At 41.5% G+C, this 23,138-nt stretch overlaps 1 protein-coding gene across 4 annotated transcripts in view; it reads left to right on the top strand.

The window, feature by feature from the left end:
- Window positions 1–23,138, top strand: part of sema3b (sema domain, immunoglobulin domain (Ig), short basic domain, secreted, (semaphorin) 3B) — a 77,564-nt gene that overhangs the window by 38,123 nt on the left and 16,303 nt on the right. For 2 of the 4 annotated variants that reach the window (XM_029435861.1, XM_029435862.1), the window contains exons 1-3: window positions 13,096–13,300; window positions 15,152–15,309; window positions 16,644–16,706. In XM_029435861.1, coding sequence (XP_029291721.1) covers window positions 13,096–13,300; window positions 15,152–15,309; window positions 16,644–16,706 — 426 coding nt within the window. Of the gene's footprint in view, window positions 1–5,278; window positions 5,523–12,723; window positions 13,301–15,151; window positions 15,310–16,643; window positions 16,707–23,138 lie in introns of those variants that run through there. The other 2 variants (XM_029435860.1, XM_029435859.1) reach the window with 2 other exon arrangements.

Raw genomic sequence — 23,138 nt, 5'->3', positions numbered from 1 at the left:
CACATTCACCAGCCACATCTTTGAAGGACGTAGCTCCCAAAATTGAACACAGTCACAATGTGCACTCCTATTTCAGAGAGTACAGAGCACGAGCTGGAGGCTAGTAAACTCCAGAGCCACACACCAAAACACATCTTGAAATGTTAAAATTTGAAGCCGATATTTTGTTCAGAGATTCCCTTCCAACAATAACACTTCACTTCCACTGCACTGTTAATAGGTACAGTGTTTAAAGTCAATATGGCATCATTAACTTCCATGAAGCATGGCCTCCTCACAGTGGGGCACTTTCATCTCGAGTGTTTTGTTTAAAGTAGCCATCAGAAATGATTCATTGCTACATTAATATTAGTATAATATGCCTCTTATGCCTAATTCTAAATACCTGATTGACTTATTCTAGGCCTGGCCTTTAGTGTACGAAGAAACCTTCCAGTCTGACTGTATATTTCTAATTAGCACCAGAAGTAGAAGGTAGCTGAGCTTCTTGGCAGCTGCCATTGTGCCGCTACGCTCAGGTTAGTGTAGCTGCTGAGTAGATTATAACAGTTCTCCTGAAAAGAACTGTTATAATGGTTAACGTTGTGATTCATCACCAGGCCTTGGCATATAGTTTACATGATCAGATAAGGGATTGGACATCCCCAGCCATCGTTTGAAAAACATTTGTATATCCTCTGGAATATTTATGCACTATAGAAGCATGCTAAAGACATTTACAGTAGTGTTTCTGCAGGATTGATGTAATCCAGCATGAGTGAGTATGTTTTGGTGGCGCTGGTGTTTGAACATGTGCATTACATATACTAGGCATGATATAACACATGTGGTTAAGTTAAACATCTTATGAGACTAACATTCTTTGTTTCTATTTATGTCAAATTTAAAAATACACTGAGTTTGGCTGATGTCTAGGATTATAGATTATATTTCTGGTGATGTTGCCTCTTGGGTGGGAGGGAAGTCTAAAATAATTAGCATTTGGGTATTTGTTCTGTATTTGTCTAAGAACTAATAGAATAGACTTCCTATGAACCAGTTCAGAACATTCAAAATAAAATCTACTTAAGATAAACTAAATGACTTCATCACATGTTCTAGAAGTACTCACATGAATAGTGCACTATAAATACTGGAAGTTTTAAATAAGTACAGTAATTAGTGTCATGTGAGCATTCCTGCATGTAAAATATGTTACAAAAAACAATGACTTCAAGAAAACAGTGAGATCAGATCATTGGAATCAACCCAACCCAATGGTATTTAACATTTAGGGTTAGGTATTCTCATATGTAATACTATTTATTACTAAATGTATTTTACAATGTGATGGAAATATAAAACTGATGTCTCAAGTCCAAACCTTCCTGTGACAAGAGTTACAGACTGACACCTCTAAATGATGCAAAACACTGAACACTATACAAAATACATATTTGTATGACAACAAAATATTATTTATGCAGAGCTATTCACTTGTTCAACCTAGTTAAATAACTTTACTCATTACAGTGTTGGCCTGCTGTAGGCTGAAATGTGAAATTGACAACAAATATAATAAGATTCAACTTTTATCTTTTGTTTTCTGCTCTCTAGTCTATATATTTTTGGAATACCTTAATTGAATAAGACCACAGGGGGAGACTCCAACGTGGGAGACGCCAGCCTGATTGTGGTCTGAAGATCATTTTGGTTCATTGACTTGCAATAAAAGAAAGATTCACTAAGATGCTATTAGGAAACTGAGCCCTCATCTGTTTCAAAAGCACAGAGGCTTTAGCTGAGACAAAAGCCTTTGTCAGGATCACAGTGCTCACTCTGCAGTCTGTAGAGACATCAGACTGGTTTATGACAGACAGGTCAGCAGGGGGTGGGCAGTGGGCTGAAAATATACTGAACAAGCATGCACACACACACACACACACACACACACACACACACACACACACACACACACACACACACACACACACACACACACACACAATCACATACACCAATAGCTTTAATTGTGCACAAGCCCCGGTGCATGTAAGTGTTTAAAGCACTGAAGCCAAGGGTGTATTGTGTGTAAAAATGCAGGCCAATGTGGAGACAACACACACACATATACTGCAGTAAACCCCCTAATGTGAGACCCATGACCTCTCTGTATGGGGACCCTAACATAGTGTGTGTGGGTTTGTGTGTGTGGGTCAGGGTTGCCAGGCACAGCACCACACCTGCCATTGGAATGAAGAATAAAGGCGTGGGGCAAGTGGGGAAAAGATGGACGGACACACACACACACACACACACAAACACACAACGGATAAAACACTGTACACCAATCGACGATCCAAAGTCTTGGACTTTTCCTGTTGGGATACTAGACGTGGTGTATATCCTAATGGCCTTTGGGGTGGCACGTAGCCTTACAGAGAAAATATGAAGAAAGGAACATTAGCTTATCTTTTCTGGTATTCATGTCATCTTAACTTTTCCAAACCTCCCTCACGTCACCACAGAAATACAAAGAAGCAACCTGGTTGACGTTGGTGATCTGACATTAGGCTAACTCGTCTTGATGATCTATAAGTTAGCATAGCGTTTGCTAACATCAGCTAACTTAAGATGTGACTATAATGTAATGTGTCTGTGAAGATTATGACACCAATGTAATGTGACTTTACATAGTAATGTCAGCTTTGATCAGACATAGGTGTCCTTGATAGTGAGGACCACCGCACAGCCTAATCCACTCTTTACATGGGACACAATTTGTTTTCGGTTTTGGGAATGGAAAAAACGCAAAATATATATTCAACAACATCTTTTAACCATCTTCAAAATGTGGTTTTCTTTCCAACATAGACAAGCCTAATACATAGCATATCTATGGGGAAGCACAATACGAAAGGAGAAAGTTGAAAGAGGTTCTGCCGGGTGCCAAGCATGCTCAACTGTTAATGGAGCACAGAGCGACAAGGGGCGGGATTTAGGGAGGGTCAATTGAGGATTTGAGAAAAACCTTGTTGATGTATGATCATTTCATGTGTAAAGTTGGGCTATAGTACAACAACAGGTCATTTTGTATATAAACTCATATATTGTAATGTTATACTCTTGGTGTTAGGAAACTACAGAGCATATCAGTGAACAGTCCATTATGCCTCAGGAGTTGTTTGACAAGTTAAATGGAGGCTTTGATACTTTCTTTTCCTCATGGAAACGTGTCATCAAAGGAATACATTGTAGCTCAGTTTACTGATGCTAACCATGACACATGTTCTCTGTAGAAACAGAAAAAGAAGATACAAACTTGTACAGCCACCTATCGAGTTTACTGTACAGGGGTAAGTGTTTGTTATACTAAAATATCACTTTAAGTCCAACCACGTGAATTCTTAGGGGTAACAAGTTAAGCTGAACATTTGTGCGTTCAGAGTCTGGCTGTCGTGAGCTGACCCATACTTCAACTTGCAACAGAGGATGATGTAATCCCTCATATGTTATAAATGTGTGCCAATTACCCTCTTACTGTATTTACAGTATCTTATCACCCTTCATTCTGTCCACACCAGGATACAGTCATTATATTGTGTCTGGAAATGTTTCTCCATCTTTCTCTTTGTTTGCAGTGATCCTTATCCAAACTGCCGTCTTATCAAAATACATCGATTTTCTGTAAAGCTTTTGTTTTTACTTTGAAGCAAGTCATGAGTCGGAGTCTTGAGGCCTCTACACACTGTGCAACCACAGTCATCTCAGTCCCTCCCATGTCAAACTATGCAAGATGGATCCAAAGAAATATTGTTCGCAACGTGTATCAGACCTGTATCAGACAAACCATTGCAGAAGAAGAGGGCACAAGAGTTAATTAAACGAGCGTCAGTCACAGTGGAAAACGATGTAGAAAACGTGATGGAAATATGTCACTTTGTGTTTGTTTCGAGTAATAATTTGATGAAGGTTACAGTCACTCCACACTGATCTGCCGCCATTGTTCATCTCTTTATTGGAGGATTAAGTCACAAGCTTCATGTATGTCATGATTTTAATGCTGATTCAGTTTCCATTGCACTTTATGGCATGTTCATTTTGGCTAACATAATTTTCCATTTCCGGCAAGCATAAAAACTATTTGATAAAATGTCAACTTTTTTTTCAATTATTTACAATATACAATGAATTAATGTTGTGTGCAAGTTGAAAATGTGTATAGCAGCCTGTCTTTAGTTAATGAAGCTCTAAATCAGTGTTTCAAAGTATCTCAAAGTCTGATTTGGGACGAGTGTTTCCGATTGACTGCCAAAGATTACACCAGGTTTCTTTCACGATTGTCAATTTTCAAGTGGGACGGCCCAAAACCACACAGTGAACACACAGTGTGCCTTTTAGACCCGAGTCCAAATAACAAGGCTGTATTGTGTGGGGAGTCTCTGCTGCTGTGACGTTCGATCCAGTGAGACGATAAAAGTCACTTTTCATACTGATGAACTGTGAAGAGGAAGAAATTTCATACAGGTACCAATGCAAATATACAGTGGCACACGCACACATAGAGAACAACACAGCATGTCCCTGCCCCTTTCCACTCCCCTCCTCTCACCTCCCACCTTCCCCTCCTCTCTTCAACCCCTCCCTCCCTCTCTCCCTCTCTTGCTCTCTCCCCTCTTGAATTAAGTCCATTATTCCTGCCTGCTCTCCCTCTGAGCACTTCTCCTCAGCTCAGTTCCTGTGAAAACTCTCTGTATGTGTGTGTGTGTGTGTGTGTGTGAACTCCTCGCGTGTGGGTGTTGAGAAGAGTTTTATGTGTGTGCATAGGGGTTGTGTGTTTTTGTAAGTGGAGCTGGAGTGCAGCCGTTCATCAGTGGAGCTGACTGCAGACAGGGGAATACTCAGATCTCACTGCGCCGCTTCTTAACTCACACACCGGCTGCTTTTTGGACTTTTTTTTAAGACTCACTGGACATTTCGCACCAACGTGGGACTCTACAGCTGCGCTCTTTCTGCCCTCCAGGCACCATTCCCATCATTCCCATCACTGGAATTACTGAAGTCTTTTTTCCACTGCTTTCTGAAAATCCTGTTAATCTTATATTTGACTATTTTTTTATAGAATTTTATAGAATTTCTACCTGCCTCACACTTTTTGTTTATCTCCCCAATTTATGGACTCACATTTTAAGATTCACCTACACTTTTCTTTGCATTCTCATTGAATTAAGACATGCTCAAGCCTGAGAATGGGTGCTTTGCAAGCACATAACAAGAGCACAGTGAGTGTGTGCAGGTGTGTATACAGCACACTCTATATACTGTGAGTGGATAATCAAGAGGGTTTGTCTCATACAGACGTGTTTGTTTGATTTTTTATGGCAATGGAACGACTATGAGCGGTCAAACAGGAAAAAGCATTACAGTAACTATGGAAATGATCATTGCTGTCGGAGGCATGTTGGGCTCAGGTGGACGCTGATCCCGACTCGGAATGTTCTGAACTCTTGTGGAACTTAGTTCCCCTGGAAACGGATGGACAGGTGAGTTAATTTTGACTGTGGAGCGTTCAGGGTCACTGCTTACATCCCTGACATGTTTCACGTTATAATTAAGATGATATTATGATAATGATAAAACTATTTTTGACATTACTATAATCAATTTTGTGGCATACCCTCACAAAACAACTTCAGTACTGTACAGAGAGGAAATCCTGATGAAATAACTACTGTTCATGTTTCACTCAGCCAGCTGTGCTTGTGACCTGATCTTGTGCAGCGTAGCCTGAGTCATTACAGACCCAAGTAGCTTTTTAAAAATCACGCTGATGACATGTGGGCTTCTTCAGATATCGGCTCTGTTGTTTAATTTTGGAGAGTAGAGTGAGTTGTCTTCCCTCAGAGAGCAGTTTGGAGCAGCTCCAGTCAGCAGACCAGAGGCAGCTCTGTAAGGTCCTGACTTACTGCTGACCCACGGCTAAATGGCCGGCTACCAGCAGGCTGCCCTCGCCTAAGCGGCTCCTTATTGTCTTCATTTGTTCAGAGCCTGTTATACCAGGCGAGAGGTTTAACCTTCTTGTGACCATAGCGAGGCAGATCTCCAAAAGCATTTTCTGTATATTACTTCCTTGTAATGTATGAAGCTGTGCAAGCTCAACTGATAAAATCTTAAAACTATATCAATAACCACAAGTAAGACAGGTGTGGCAGGGGGCACGACTTTTGCCTTTTGGACATCAGCCAAGCAGGTTTAGTTGACTCCACTTTGCCCGTCCAAACTTTGACTGGTGAGAATAATTTAGCCAAACTGATCAAATACTAGCCACGGGTTCGCAGGCTGGGAAACTTTCCATTAATGATTCTTGGCCAGATGGCTCGGTACCAGCGACCAGCAGAGCGCTGTAGCCTCCTCGGCTCCTTTATTCACTCCTTGTGTTTCAGAACAACTAAGCTCTCTCTCCCCGGCTTGTCTCGCTTTCTCACTTTGTTTTTTCAGCTTAAATCCCATAAAGACTGGTAGTCACTTTTGGCTTCTAGCTGCTTCACTTGTTTTAGTGAGACTTCCATTTAACCTTTAACTTTGTCCCAAGACCCTCCACTGAAAACAACAGTGTACATCTAAGCCACAGTACATATTCTGAAGTGTTTCAGTATTGAGAAATACTTCACTGAAAATCCCTGTAAAGGCTTCCTTTAACCTAACTTTCACCTTCATTCTTAGCTCTGACATTCAAAATGAATAACATTTATTTACATTTACAACCCAGAAAAGTATTATTCTGTACTTTATGGGAAATGAGGTACGGCTCAGCTCTCAGTTCTGCAAATGCAAAATGCTATAATAGCTGTAGTCGTTGTCAAAGTCTTTTGCATGCTTGCAGCACTTTGTTTCTCCTCCCTCAAGAGATTGTTTGTGAAAGTCTGCAGCACGGTGACGTGCAGCCAAAGCGCCCTGCATCACCTGCTTTTCCTCTCTTGCACACCTCTGCACATTTAAAGCTTTGTGCTTTCATGTGTTTTTTTTTTTTTCTGGGAATGAAGCAATCAGACCCGCAAGACAAACAGATTTTTATCTGAGCTGAATCAGACCACAACACTTTTAATGGTACAACTGCAGAGGAATTTTCTTTAACAGCTAAGGAGGGAATGTAGTGAGTTTGGAGGTCCAACTTTTTACATGCTTGCTGCTCTTGTAGGATCAGTACTTGTCAAGAATTTGACCCACATTTAGTCCCTGGAAGCTTTCCACAAACTAAACCATCACAATTACATGCTGAGTGCCAACCTTTTGTTTGGTTGTTATTTCCAACCTCAACCCTAAAACCAATTCTTGACACTGAGATAAATAGTTAACCTTGTGTGGTTCCAATAAAACATCGTCCCCAGATGGGAAGTTAGTCTTGACAATGTGATTAGAAAGCGTGCAAGCACACACCATTTCTCCTGTGTTCTAATATGTTGTATATTATGAGCACTTTTTATGATAGAAGCAGTAAAATGCCAGAGTGAAAACACTTGGTGGCATGAATTCTGTGGATGCACTTCCAATGCATTTCAGATGTGTTTTATCGCATTGAAATGACACAGCTCTTTAAGAATGTCATAATTGAACTCCTTGCAGACTAGCACAGAATAGGTTGTCGGTGACTCCCAAAACTTAGGTGACGTACATAAGCTAAGTACGTATCGTAAGTTAACGTACGTACGTAAGTTAAAATAAGTCAACGTCGACTTTTGGTTTCACACGGAACATGTACAGCGGTCTTCTGGGTAAAGTCCTGTGTATCTTTTATATATGTCACCTGACTTCCTCTTTTCCTCCCATGTATAATTACTACAGCCACTAGAGGTAATAACGTAAATATGCTTACAGAGGCGACATATACGAACGTTTTCTTGGAGAGGACGTTCTTAAATGTTATCGCTATCGTGTAATTGTTGATTAAACCCACTCTGATCACCTCCCCCCTAACTCACCTTTTGCATAAGTCCTGCCTCTTCCCTCCTCCCCTCCTCCCCTCCCTCCTGTTTCCCTTCCCCTTCCTCTGTTCTCTTTTTCCCCCATCGTACCTCAATTCACTTCTGTATTAAAGCCTCCTTTAATAGCATTAGTAAATACTCCATTGAGGAAGACAGTATACATGATAATGTATAATCTACAGAGACAGAAGTCATCTGTTATTTTAGTCATTAATCATTGAACATGGATTTCACTATGTCTCATAGTTTCACACCAATGCCCATCCAAGATACCCCTAAGAGTCAGATCAACTGGGATATTTATTTTCCTGACGGAAATTAGATTTTTGTATTTGTGCATTTCTCCATAATTTGCTTAATCTCCCCCCTATCAGCAAACTGGTGCAAAAGCCACCAGTAACCTGCTGTTTCAGTCATTTTGCTCTGTAGAGCTGAGAGCCCTCCCTCACTCGCTCCACCTCATTCTTCCTCTTCTTCCCTCCATCCATCCCTCCTTCCTTTCATTTCTCCGCCGCAGGGAGGCTTAGACTTGTTGGTCCCAGGCCAGGGAAACTCTTTTCTCCCCGCAGGCGAAACAATTGGCTCCTTTCTCTCTGTCACCTCTCGCCTCGCTCATTTTCTCCTCCCTCCTTCCCTCCATCGTATTCTCTTTTTCCGTTGGACAGGGCTCTGAAGTACTGTAACGTCTGAATATTGCTCTGTCCCTTTTCTTTACTGTCTCAATCTCTTGCTGCTCCATCCACAGTTCACCTTACAACTTTTTCCACATCTCACACCTTTCTCCATCCTTCTTCTCTCCTATGTGTCGTTATTTTTTTGCCTTCCCCTTCTCTCCTTCTCCCCCCTGCTGTCTCACATGGCCACTCTCTATCACTATCTCATTTTACCTTTCCTCTGCCTTTTTCTCCCCAGTGCCCTTCATATTCCTGCTCGCCCTCCAATCCATGCATCATTTTTTATCGTTCTCTCTTCCTAATAGCTTCATTCTTTAAGGTTTTCTCATCCCCGCATTTTCTCTCCTTGTCTCCTTTTGTATGTCCTCCTGTCGGCTTCTCTCTATTAGACCCTCAGTGTCTCTTACTCTCTCCATCTCCACTTCTCTAACATGTGGTAGTGGAGGGCTACAGGTTAAACTGCTGATATCCATTCACTCATTATTGTGTCCCTTACTGTAGGATTGCACTCTAACCTCGCTCTGAAAAGCCCGTCTCTCCCTCGAGGCGGGCTGCTTTGTCTCCTTGTGTCTATTTAGGCTGGTTTTTGACAGGACGGCTTGCCCCCTCAGCCACCACCCCCCCTCTTAAGAATCTCTCTGTCTATCTCTTTATTTTTAATCCACTCCCTCTTGGCATGCCGCTGCTCCATGTCTATTGAAGCTGAACTGAATGCAAGTGTCAGCGGGCCCAATGGCTTTTTTATTAAGATGCATTATGGAGCATGCACGGAGTTTGTGTATTTGTGAGTGTGTGTGTCTGCAGGTCTAAGTGCTGAGAGTTTGTAGATGAGTATATATGCTGATGCACATTTGCAAATAAATGTGTGTGTGTGTGTGTGTGTGTGTGTGTGTGTGTGTGTGTGTGTGTGTGTGTGTGTGTGTGTGTGTGTGTGTGTGTGTGTGTGTGTGTGTGTGTGTGTGTGTGTGTGTGCCTGCTCAGGGCTCTGGGATGAGAGGAGAATGTGCAATAAGGAACAATAATGCTCTCTTCAACTCATGATGGCAGATCTTGGAAGACACAAACACATGCTGAGACGCACACACACACACAGCTCGGGGAGACTCAGAGGAACAATGGGACCGGCCGTTCCTTTTATAGTAGCCGACAGGAGTGTAAGGGCTTCACTGCTGCCCCCTGTCACTCCCAGCGCCTGTGACGTGAGCTGTGCGTGTGTGTTTCTGTTCTGCTGCAGCTGACGAGAGCACTGACGTCCTTCTCCTTGAAATACTGCAGCGTCTTTGCAGCTCAGCGCAGAACCTTGAGCACAAACAGCCTCATCGTCTTTTATTCTGCCTCACACACACGCAATTTGTTAATGGATTTCACACACATAATCGCTTCCTTGACATTGGCCGGGAGAAGTTAGTTAGTTTTCTGCTTCACACCTGAATTCATAACTCACAACGCCTCTTTGTGCACTTCTGAAACAGCGAGTTGTGGCAGATGATGGCAGGTTGTGCGCTGTTCAAAGCTTGTATGTTCACTTTTGTCCATTCACGTGTGTGTGTGTGTGTGTGTGTGTGTGTGTGTGTGTGTGTGTGTGTTTACATACTGCAGGGTATGTGGGAGTTTATGTTCCTGCTCCGTTCTGTCCTGTTGTGTTGTGGCCTGGGAGCCGTGAGCTTATGAGAGCTCTCCTGTCTCCACGCCTCAATAGCTCCATTATTCATAAAACTCTGTGCCAACAGCCTCGACGGGTCTGTCTGTGTGTGTGTGTGTGTGTGTGTGTGTGTGTGTGTGTGTGTGTGTGTGTGTGTGTGTGTGTGTGTGTGTGTGTGTATTCTCATCTTTGTGTATTTCGGTAAAAGTGATCACACCAACTTTCAGCAGTAGTTGAAATTTAGAAATGAATGTAAAGATGTCCTATCTTAAAACTAATTGAATATTGGAGGTTTATTAGAAAAGCCAGCATGATTTTCAGATGGTTGAGATGATGATAGTGAGCCAGGTTCAAAACCTCTCTTCACCTTGTTTAGATCCTAGATCTGTAGGAGTCCATCAAAGTCAAGAAATCCTCCAGTTCCCCTATTAACATACGTAAGGGACAATGCAGAGCGAGTCGGATATTATTGCAATACAAACCCGACTGTAATTGACCAATGAAGTAGTGTAATAAGCAAGATTAACCACCACTACATGCTCAATTTTCTTTCTTTCTTTTGTAATAAGCAAAGCAAATCTGTGGCTTCTTGAAGGACCTCCTTTGTAGTTGTTCTACAAAGAAACATTGCCAGTTGCAGAAGCAGTGTCCAATGTACTGTACGCATGCATGTAGGTAAAGCTAATTTCCAACATGTGTCCCTTGATTGATAGTTCGAATCATAAAAAAAAAATGACGTGTTACTGTTTAAAATCTTAAAATCAGTGCATATACAAAAACAAGAACAACAATCCAAAACGACAAAATCACAAAGAACATTAATAGCGTTGACTCAAGTACATAAACGATGACTAGGCAAGTGGATGTCAGGATTACAGTTCTGGACAACTTGTAACCACTGCTTGACTTTTGTAGAACACTTTTTAAAATCCTGAATCTGCTCTAAGATGGCAGGTGGGGAATTCAAGAGGGTTGTGCCTTTAAAGTGTTACAGTATCCTAGAGGCCCACCACATCGCCAGCTGAGTTGGGACAATAGCAATGGTTGTGTTCTATATTCAGAAGTCGAAATGCAATATTGTGTATAAGTTCTAGGGTTGCAGTTGGGCCAGCTTTGTCCTTCCTTAAGCATTTTGAAGCTTCTTATCACATATAAACCATAATCCTTATAAAGAAAGATATAACAGTTACTGCCCCAGACATTCATTGACACACTGATCCAGTCTGAAGGTCAGTGATAAAGGTAATTGTTCGGAGGGGGGAGAAGCAAAGATGGAAAGTGAAAAGCAGACAGTCTGCCCGTTACTGACTGAGTGCCAACTGTGAGGTGTAATATAATAAAGGCTGTTTCTACTGAAAGGCTTTATTGTTACGACCGACCGCAGAGTCCAAAGTACTGAAAGAGAGGCGTGTATTAGTGTGTGTCTTTCCCGTGCATGCACACTTTTTACTACACAACATTCATATACATGTAGGCTTACAAACCAGTGAGCTCATTCCTGCTCCCGCTGTGGTGAAGTTGTGGTTTACAACAACAACACGCTCACAACCGAAGCACAAAGTTATTGGGGATTTTTCCGAAACAATAACACATCTGTCACTTTAAATTTGACTCCAGTTTGCAAGTCATTTTATAGAGGTTATTTTTCTATACTCCCTGACGATGCTCAATTGACAGACAGCAAGTCTCCTTACACTCTGAAACTGAGATTACAGAAGCCTTGTGTAAACAACATTATAAAAAACCCACATTCTGAAGCTTTGGATAACTTGTAATGTCATTTATATATTACTGTGTAATACAATATTGACACCAAATCTCATTACAAAAGCAAACAAGTGGTATTTTTTGCTTTGTGTTGCGGGACTCGCTCACAAGTGACTTTGTGTCGAGCACCAATGCTCTCATTCATCCATCCATCCATGTCACTGTCGGCTCATTAGCAATGAAGAGATCTCATCTGGTGACACCGTCTGCCAGTGTGGAGAGAGAGAGAGAGAGAGAGAGAGAGAGAGAGAGAGAGAGAGAGAGAGAGAGAGAGAAAGGGAGAGAGAGAGAGAGAGAGAGAGAGAGAGAGAGAGAGAGAGAGAGAGAGAGAGCGAGAGAGAGAACACTTTGAGTTGGCAGTGGCACAGACATAGGGACATTGTGCTTGGCAGTGGGCATTTTATATCACACACACACACACCATCATGGTCAGTATGTGTGTTTTGGAGCTGTCCCTGAGTCTTTCTGTAATGTGAAGAGATTATAGCGTTGTTGCCATAATGGAGGCTGGCATTAACACAGCCTGGCAGTGGCATCAATCTGACTGACTAAATATACCTCAGACGCCAGTGCTGTGCGTGTGCGTGTGCGTGTGCGTGTGTGTGTGTGTGTGCGGTCAAGGGCATCCCTGGCACATGCAAACGTATGCTAATAGTTCCATTTCTGTCTCTATTTTTAGGTCTCTATGCCCACGTGTGACGTTTTTGTCCCGTCTTGGATGTGAGAGGTGAACTCGGTCGTCCTTCACGAGAGGAGCAGTGCCTCTTCAGAGACTCTTCAGAACCAAGGAGGGCGTTATAAAGATTACACTGAATATCAAGAACTTGAAAGGAAGCTTCTACTAAAGCAAACAACAAGAGGGAGAATCTGTTTTGGGATCACCAAACACAACTAAGCCCGAATAAGTCCAAAGGATTTGTATCTGCTTTGAATCAGAAGCAGACTCTAACAAAAGAAAACAAGGCAAATATTGTGCGTTAGTGCTAAGTGGAATCTAGGCCGAAATCCAGGCGAAAACCACAGTAAAGCTGTTTGTTCTAAGCGTGCCAAGATGATGACCATGATGATGATGATGGCGGCCATGATGGTCACCTGCAGCTCTCTGTTGCTGCTGGGTCTGGCCGCTGCCCACGCTTCCACCGGCACCATGACCCGCACTTCCTCTACATCTTCATCCCCCTCCTCTTCCTCTACCTCCTCCTCCTCCTCCTCCTCCTCCTCCTCCTCCTCACCACGCATGAAGCTCTCATACAAAGGTAAGAACCAAAGCCTTGAGGAGGAAAGTTGAAGAGTTTCTTTGTGTTAAGAACCCAAATTTGGTTTGTGTGTTTTTGCACATAATGTATACCTTATTCTGTGGACAAATACACCCACACACCCACACACACACACACACACACACACACACACACACACACACACACACACACACACACACACACACACACACACACTTTCTCTGTTTCATGAGAGATTCCGCCATATCCTTTTCAAAGTAAACAGTCCTGAACAGCAGCCAGCTGTAATTTGGTGGTTCTTGGGACTCACAGCCACGGACAAACACACACGCACAAACACACACGCACACTCACACACACACACACACACACACACACACACACACACACACACACACACACACACACACACACACACAGTGGCAGAGTTTTGTGTTTCATCTCCAGCTTTGTAAGTTAGAAGAAGGCAGCTCATTGCCCAGCACGACCACATAAATCAGGGATGTGTTCCATCATTGAAAGCTGGCAATTACATTCTGAACTAACTCACCAAGGCTGTGAGGCTCGCCGAAGGCCGTCTGCCCAGCTGAGCTCCCTTTAATTTAGGCTGAAGGTAACATGTAGCACACGGGATGGAAAGACGGCAGAATATTTTACTCTTAGCTGACACATGAATGCCAAAAAGAGATCCTTATGACCTCATGTATTACTGAAATTACTGCTCATTTAATTTAGCCTGCAGATAAGACGGACATTTCCAACAGCAGAAGTTTGTTTATTTCTCCAGTAGAGTATTTAATGTCTGGCTGATGAACAAGTTTGCTGTGATCAGTATAATGTTTTCATTAAAATCACTCTTTAATGTTGTAAATAACAAGTGTCACTGTGAGTAGCAGCATCGTTGGGCCCAAGATTCATCACAGCGTTGTGGGACTAAATAATACCACATTTGCTGAAAATGGCACGGTAATAATAGCAGTAGACCTTCAGTCCTGATGTCATGCAGGCGGCTGTTGGGTGGCGTCAGAGTCTTAATAAAAAATATAAATTGCCATTAGAACAATGGCAGACTAATAAAGCTGTTTAAAAGTCTGAATGGGTAGAAGGCCAGGGTCCTGTTATTTTGTGAGCTCCTCGTTTAAGTACAGGCTAGCAGGGGAGGATGTAGTCCCTTTATTTCGTCAGCCTCTCGGTGCAAGAGCTCAGTTTTTTTTCCACTGGCTTGGGGTAACTATTATAGCTTAAGTTTACACATACAAGCTGAATTTTCCTGGGCAACGTTTCCCCAGAATGTGTTCTTGCCAGTTTGGAAACAGAAAGGACACTCAGTTTTTCCATTGAAACCAATATAGTGTCATTAGAGTCAGGAGTTTGTCCTATGGCCTGTGATGTGTTAGCAGGCAGGCCGGAGATGAGATGATATTTAAATATTAAAATTAAGTGGTAGCTTTCTTTATCAAACATATGACTTGTTTTAGTCCCATGGCCAACCAACTGAGTCATCTGAAGAATCAGATGACTTGAGGTTGTTTTGGTATTGAAACCTTGATAACAAAGTCTTTCTTAGGTCATTGTTAACTTGTACTTGTTTGCACAAGGCATGCAGCAGGAAGAGAGCATGCTCAACCCATGTGTTTAAACGTACCAACATAGATTTGTCGTTAACTCACAATGAAAGGTCAAACATAGACGGGCCTGATCCACAGTTTTCTGGTCTTTTTGTATATGTATGGACCATGAACTGTTTGCATTAACTGAAAGTGATTGTGTATTGTAAAGCTATGAGATACCATCAGTATATCACATGTAACATAAAGCAGATTAAGAGGTGTCCCCCCTTTATAATCCCAAATATCTGTGCAATTTCAGAGTTGCAACAGTTCCATGGAGTGCGGCGGTTCGAGCTGGAGCGTTCCTGCTGCTTCAGCGCTCTGCTGCTGGATGAAGAAAGAGGACGCCTCTTCGTCGGGGCCAAGAACTTCCTGCTGTCGCTATCACTAGACAACATCGCCAAGCAGGAACACAAGGTGGGGTAGAACCAAAATCAGTGAGAAACCACAATAAATCAGGGACTATTTGTTGTTGGGCAAGAAACATCTAAAACGTTGTTTTAATGGACTGCAATTCTTATGAGCTCATTGTGTTTTATCTCTCAAACAGAGCAGTAATTACTGTATTATTCATGGCAATATACCTAATCAAGAGATGTACTTACCCGAACTTTGCTCTGATTAGAGACCTTATGGGTCATTAAATTACTACTTGAGTTTAACGACAAACTAGATTATACGTGGAGATTATACTGGCACGGGATGTTTTATATTTACAACCTCTGCCATATTTTCTGACTCTCCAACTGTTGTTGGGAAACACACATTTTCAGAGTTTGTTTTCATGTGGACCCAAAGGCATGGAAGAAAGAAAAACATTTTAAATGTGGACACATTTTACCGACATGCTTTTTTGAAAATGAATCATATTCTTGCACATATGAGATCATTTAGTGAGCGGCTTCACCTGTAAGAATGGAAGAAAGAGAAATGTGGGATGAATAGAGAAATGGGTATAAAATCGAAGAATTGGACAAAGATTAAAAGAGATGATTAATATCTGAATGACATACTTTGATTGAAGCCTTTGTAGTGGATTTACAGTCATAGCCAGGGCACATACATTTATACACAAATGTATACACTGGCAACCACTCAAATGCATAGAGACACACAAAAACAACAAAGTACAGCCAACTTCGAACATCTGTTCACAGCTGTTTGGAGTAAATTACATGCCTGCTGCGTTAGATGTGAGCCTTTGTAGGTTTTGGATATATGGACGAGTTTTATTTATGACCTGGGTGTGCAGATTCACCTTAGTTAAAGATGGTTTTCAAAGAGGTGGGGTCATCCTCCTTTACAATGAGAAGGGAGGACGAGGAGGGGAGGATAGAGGACAAAGCTCACTGTAAAAAAAGAAAGTTGAACTGTAATAAAGTGGCAGCTGTGGCTACTGGAATATTAGTACTTCTGGTTTTACAGTTAATGTTGGAGTTTGATTCCATATTTTCCAAGTTTTTACCATGGAAAAAAACAAACCATTTTGCCATAAATTGTACGTGAAAATATCAGATGGGAAAGAACAGAAGAGTGAGGAAGTGAAGTTGGAGACAAGTATGGCGAGGCTGAAGAGAAGCTGACCCTTATTTATCCAAACCTTATGCTCAAGGGCATATTAATAATCTCAAGGTCACAAACTTGTTTTTAGTGTTTAAAGTCTGCTTGATTTTGAAATTAGTAAATCAATCGTGATAATGAATTCAGATTTTAGCGACATGGACATCTGACCTTTGCCTTCTGGGTTTCAGATCTACTGGCCGGCTCCCGTCGACTGGAGGGAGGAGTGTAACTGGGCTGGCAAGGATATCACAGTAAGTCAACTCAACTGTGCATTAGTGCACTGAAATGTAAAGACCACACTCATTATCTACGTCTTATCAGCCAAACAAACTGACTGTGTATATGAACTTTAATCCAAGACATAACATCCTTTTGAACCATCCCTCCTCATCAGCCTCCGGAGTTATCCTATTTAACACTAACAATAAGAGGGCTGAGGAGCTCCTCGTGGAGGACTGTCCACTCCTACCCAGAACAACACAATGCTACCTTTTAATCCACTGCAGTCATGGGAGTCGTCACAAGACAGCAACACCATGTTTAAACAGACAACGTGTAATAGTAGGAGCAACACTCCCACTTTTGGACCTGCTCTGTGCTGCGCTTCCTCAAAATCTGTCTGTTTTAAACTCTATGTGAGACATGCTGAGTTTGATGCTAAGCCAGAAAAAGACATTTGTTGTTTTTCCAATCAGTGCTTTAGTGTGCATTATGTGGCATTATGCAGTAAATACATTTCTTAAATGCTAGATGATGTTCAGCAGGTGTAATGTAATGTTACTGTGGAGGGAGACGGGTTGAAGAAGGGGGAGGACGGGAGACGACTAGAGGTAGGTTGGCCAATTGGCAGTCCAAAGGGAGTCCCAGAGTGCAGGAAGCAAGCAGAAATTCAAGTTACCATAAAGACGAGGAAAACTATTCACAAATATTCCTAAAATTGAGACAACAATCCAGCGACGAGCGGGAGAAGAGCCGGGGTTGATATGCAGGAGAGGTGATGGTTATGTTTTCGGCTCGGATTGCTGGGACGGCCACATAGTGTCAGAAATAATGGTGGGGGTCTGCGCTCTCCAAGTGCCATTCTAGTTAATGTTAAATCTGTCCTTTTTTAGGAATAACAGACAACATCAAAGGAATTATACAAAATCTAAAGTTTGAAAAATGCTAATAATATAATCATATACACAAAGACGTGTTGCGAAGGATTGAACTGATGACCTACTGCGATGCTCTCAGGTCAGCTTCCCTGAACATAGCCGCCCTGCTACTTTTTATTGGCTTCCAAAAAAGGTTTAGAAGTTTAAAATACAAGATTTTCTATTTTGATCTACAGAAGACAAACATTTAGTTTCCAAGAATAATGTCGAGTAAATACTGCATATGATGATTATGTGTCTAAATGTGATGTGTGTGGCTCGGCTTCACTGACCAACATGTAGAGGCCTATAGACCACCCAGGATTACATCACACACAATTAGCTAACTCGTATATATGTGTGTGTGTGTGTGTGTGTGTGTGTGTGTGTGTGTGTGTGTGTGTGTGTGTGTGTGTGTGTGTCTGAGTGTGTCTGTGTGTGTGTGTGTTCAACAGTAATGTCCCATATATGCGTGCCAACATGCCACATATGACTTTATATACTGTATTCAAATGTTTAACTGTGTGTGCATACATTTGTTCATGTATGTTCAAGTATCCAATGTGTGTGTGCCCTTCTTTGTGTATGTGTGTGTGTGTGTGTGTGTGTGTGTGTGTGTAAAACAAACCCTTCATCAGTGTGATTACACAGCTGTAGCAGACAGACAACGAGCTCCATTCATTCAAAACTCCAGGCTACAGTTTCACCTGACCAGGAGTCTGTCTGAGTGTGTGTGCTCAGGTTTCTTTGTGTGTGTGTGTGTGTGTGTGTGTGAGTGTGTGTGTGTGTGTGTGTGTGTGTGTGTGTGTGTGTGTATGTGTGTGTGTGTAATATGTAGTGAACTGGGTAGTTGAACAGAGAATAGTAAAATGCTCCAGAGGAAGAAGGGAACTGGGAATTTTAAAGACAAATTTTACATTTAAAGAAAACTTTTGGTGAATTCTTTAGTCAGACATTGCCTGGAAAGGAGCTTTCCCCCGGCCAGTTGTTATTCCTGCCTTTCTGGCCTTTGAAACGTTATTTTCATTCTTTGATAAACACTCAAGCCCCTCCTATTCCTTTTTGACTTTTAGTGTCTTTGTGAAAACTCACCCACACACTGAGAACTGAGCTGACCTCACACCGTTGACCCTAATTACAGAGGAGTGTTTCTCTGTAGAAAGAGGCCAACATCTCTCACCCCCACCGGATCTCTTCTCTCCTTCCCTCGCTCTCTCTCTCTCTCTCTCTCTCTCTCTCTCTCTCTCTCTCTCTCTCTCTCTCTCTCTCTCTCTCTCTCTCTCTCTCTCTCTCTCTCTCTCTCTCTCTCTCTCTCTCTCTCTCTGTTGTCCTCTCTTCCCATGCTCTCTCTGTATCTCATATAAGTTGTTCTCTGGGAACCACAACTTTCTCATGTTGTTTTCTCAGTCTTCCCATCGTCTCTACGTGCTTGTTCGTGGAAATCTGTTCTTTTCGTTTCTTGCAGTTACCCTCCTATTAACATTTTCACTGTTTAATCCAACCTTTTGCATTTTTGAGGGTTGCTTAATTGTATGCTGTTAATTATTTTAAATAATATATTCACACTGCACTGCAGTGACTTCATACTACATTGTTAATCATTATTAGAAGTGTGTTCTTGACACATGGATTGTGCCTTAGAAAACACCATCGGGATTCAATCTCTGGCAGGGGTGTTTCTAGTCGAGCGCAGTCTTTAGGGTTCTCTGGTGGGAAGCCAGTGAGGGATCAGATCCTTCTCACGTCTGTAGTGATTTGTACTCAGAGGTCTAGCTGGAACCGTACTAACTTCTGGTTGACAGGGGAAAACATGTTGTGTGGGATAAAGTGAAGCTTTGTGCGCGCCATGTCATCCCTTTTGTTTTGAACACTTTTAAGGTTAACAATTTACTCACTATATGTTGCCAATTGTTTCAGCCTGTAATACAAATAATAACTTGAACAAAACGTCACGGTGACGCCAAGAAGTCACTGCACCTGACCAATAAATAATCCAGCCCTTTACTCCCCTTAAAACCACAGTGTGTCATGTTTACGCTAAAGGTTTCACATGGATTAAACAAGCAAGATATAACGTTAACATTTGTTTAAATAAGAGAACAGAGCCATGCTGTATATTTCCCATATGTTCAGTCTTAATGCTATGCTATGTTAAGCTAAGCATCTCTTGGTTGGAGCTTCATATTTAATAGACAGATATAAGAGTAGCATCAATCTTCTCATCTAACTCTCAGCAAGAAAAATCCCAAAATGTCAAACAGTTCCTTTAAAAGTAGGAACAGTTTGCTGTGATGGTATATAGTCCTGTAAAGTATATTGCATGTTTACCTATCTGCACTTTTTTTTATTGTATTACATAAATTAAAATAAATTAAACAGTATCACGGTAACTCTACACACACACAAGGCATTTGATGGGATTAAGAAGTAGCCCACATAAAGACACGTGGTAAACACTTCATCACTCACTCACACACACACACACACACACACACACACACACACACACACACACACACACACACACACACACACACACACACACACACACACACACACACCCATAGACCACAGGAAAGCCACCTAACATGCACACAGACACACTAACACAAACACAGACACATGCACATAAACAGTCAGACAGTAGCAGTAAACAATTGACAGTTCTTTCAGACACTCAGTCTGACTCAGCTCTCTGAGTGTAGAGCCACGGTCCATATTTAAAGCTACAAAAGTGATGGATTGTGTTTACGCTGTCATGTTAGCAACAGTTAAAAGAAGATCTGGGAAATAGTTGGAAAAAAGGACAAACTGTCCTCAACACCATAATTGGTCATTAAATGGCTTAAATTAACTAATGCTTATGGTATTTAGTCATAAACCAAAACATTTGACAAATTAAATGTTTTACGTGATGATGGCGACATGAAATGTTGAGGGGGCACCAAACATTTCATACTGAGGAAGACATGAATGTTCACACAAAATGTCATGGTAATCCATTCAATAGTTTTGGAGACATTTCCCTCAAAACTTAAAATGTCAATCTCTGAGAGGGGATCAAGGAGTCATTAGAATGTTTCCTCTGGGGACCACGACAGTCTGTACAAGATGTTACGGTAATCCATCCAATAGTTGCCAAAATAAATCTGTCTGGACTGAAGTCACCGAACAATCAACCGACATTGCCATCCATAGAGTCATGCCACTGGCATTGTGCCATCTGCAAAATACTCACATTGGTCTTTTGGTAGGCACTAACCAAAGACTTATATTTAGTCATTTAGATATTAGGACCTGACGTGCCCTTGAGCAAGGGACTTAACCCTAAAACTGTTGAGGTAAGCAGCTTGGTGGCCCCCAAATGTGTGAATATGAAGCAGGACGCTCCAGAAAAATGACCAAGCATAATTATTTGACTTTAATTGTGTAGAATTCCTGAGTAGATCGGCGTAGATCAGTGGTCTTCACTATTTTTTACATGAGAGCCGCATTGATAGGACAAAGTCAATAGGAGAGCCGCAAAGTATGAAAAGCAACATCCAGTCATAAAAAGCATGTCTGCTTATTAATCTGTCATCCCACCCAGAACATACAATATACAATGCAATGCATTCATTAAAAGCAGGATTATCTTAATACTGGGATGATGTTGTCAAACTCTGCAAACAATATTTCTGCTGAAGACAAAAAGCAGTGTTTCACAATGTTTGAGTCTGAGAAGGTTTTTCAAATCCATGCGATCTCAAAAGATGCCTCAGTTAATGGTTCAGCTGTATTAGTTGTCCTGTGTTTGAGCCTTTGTTGTCCAGAAACAGAAGAAAGCTGCTCTATTTTATTTAATAATTTCTCTTCCAGGTGCATAAGTTTCGTTGAATTTTGGATGCGTTGTTTGGAAATTTTGCTCCAAATGACTTCACTTGAACCAGAGCGGTTTGTTTGCACATTAAGCACGAAGGGTTTGACTCGTGGAGGACAAATAACAATTCCTCTGTCACTTGTCTTGAATTTTCCTTTGCTCGTCTTGTACGGCTCGTACCTTTCTTTTTTAACGGGAGCAGCTGTTGTCTGTCCACAAACCACATCTCCAGCATCTCCCTCTCGATTTGTGGTGGTTTGATGCTCCAAAGACAAATCTTAATGTTCCTTGTGTGTCACGCTTTGTTTCTGTCCACCTGGTGTGCAACTCTTTAATAAGAAATCGATCCATTTTACGTCTGTAGAAACACGTGCTAACTAGCATGTAATGGTGAAACGAGTCAACCGGAGCCAAGCTAACGCGAGTATGAAGTGCCAGGTTGGTCGTAGTATCCTCCAATTTAAATGCTCCAATTTAGCGATATAAATTATTTTTTAGCAAATGTCCATATTCATAAGCATGCTAATGTTAACATATTTTTAATTACCTTAAGTTTTATTTATTTCTATACTAGCCACCACGTAGCTACCCGTCCAAGAGCACATTCACCATTGTAGCGCTGATAGACCGCCAAAACTGGCAACTCCACAGTGAGTCAGGGTCGGCCGAGCAAGTTTAAATATCTTGTTTCTCGTCTATATTTGCATCTTTTATCAATTATTATTATCAATTATTTTATTATTATTTGTAGGATAATAGAGCAGACACTTTCAGTGTTTTAATGGGTTATATGTAATAGCCCTGCTTGTTTTTAAGAAATATCTGTATTGACTGCAGTCATATCTATCACCCCTTTATTTAGCCCACTGCCACGCGAGCCACCAATTAAAGCTTGGCGAGCCGCAGGAGTAACACTGGCATAGATGATCACTGTGTGGGGATTCACTTTACACCCGGTAATTAACTGAAACAATTGAATGTTTCCATTTCCTGCCTCGATGGGTTCCTTAGTGCTAGTACTGTAGCTGTACAGTTTGTAAAAGGTCAGAGTCCAGAAATCATTGTGTTGAAGTCGAGACATGTCGATGTCAGACAAATGTCAACGGTGCTACATTGTCCTGTTCAGCAGAAGCAATCAAAGGCATTCCTGGGATATTACACTGTGCTGTGTTGTGTATCTAATGGCCGTCTACTGCGTGCCATTGTTCTGTGTTTTCAGTCAAAGGCGCTCAGCCATTAACTTTATTAAAGTTTGCAGTACCACTGGGAGTCTTCGCTGTAAGATACAATCAAAACAGAGGAAGATAAATAAACACTGGCTCTGTTTCTAACTAAACTTTTATAAGGATGCAATAAAATAGCTGAACATGTGCATTAAGATAGGTTGAAGAAATATCAGTGCCAGATGAAGTGAACAATGAGGGAGGTTGTTCTTAAATCCAGCAGATTTATTATAATAAAAAATATACACCTGACAACATAACTACGACTACAGAAAGAAAACTCACATTTGACTTAAGTATGGTGAAAAAAATGCCTTTGCCGTCGTTACTTCATTGCAATATTGAGTAAATTATACTTTCTGTTTGGACGTAGCTTTTATAACTTAAAACAAAATGCTTGAATGAAAACCTAGTTAATGTGAGGCAGACAGAGAAAGAAGGAAGTAGCAGAGGGACAGATAATGG

Source organism: Cottoperca gobio, chromosome 7 (genome assembly GCF_900634415.1).
Source record: "Cottoperca gobio chromosome 7, fCotGob3.1, whole genome shotgun sequence".
In the NCBI taxonomy this organism is placed as follows: Eukaryota; Metazoa; Chordata; class Actinopteri; order Perciformes; family Bovichtidae; genus Cottoperca; species Cottoperca gobio.
The sequence above is the reverse complement of the archived record's forward strand: the minus strand, read 5'-3'. Positions and strand labels throughout refer to the sequence as shown.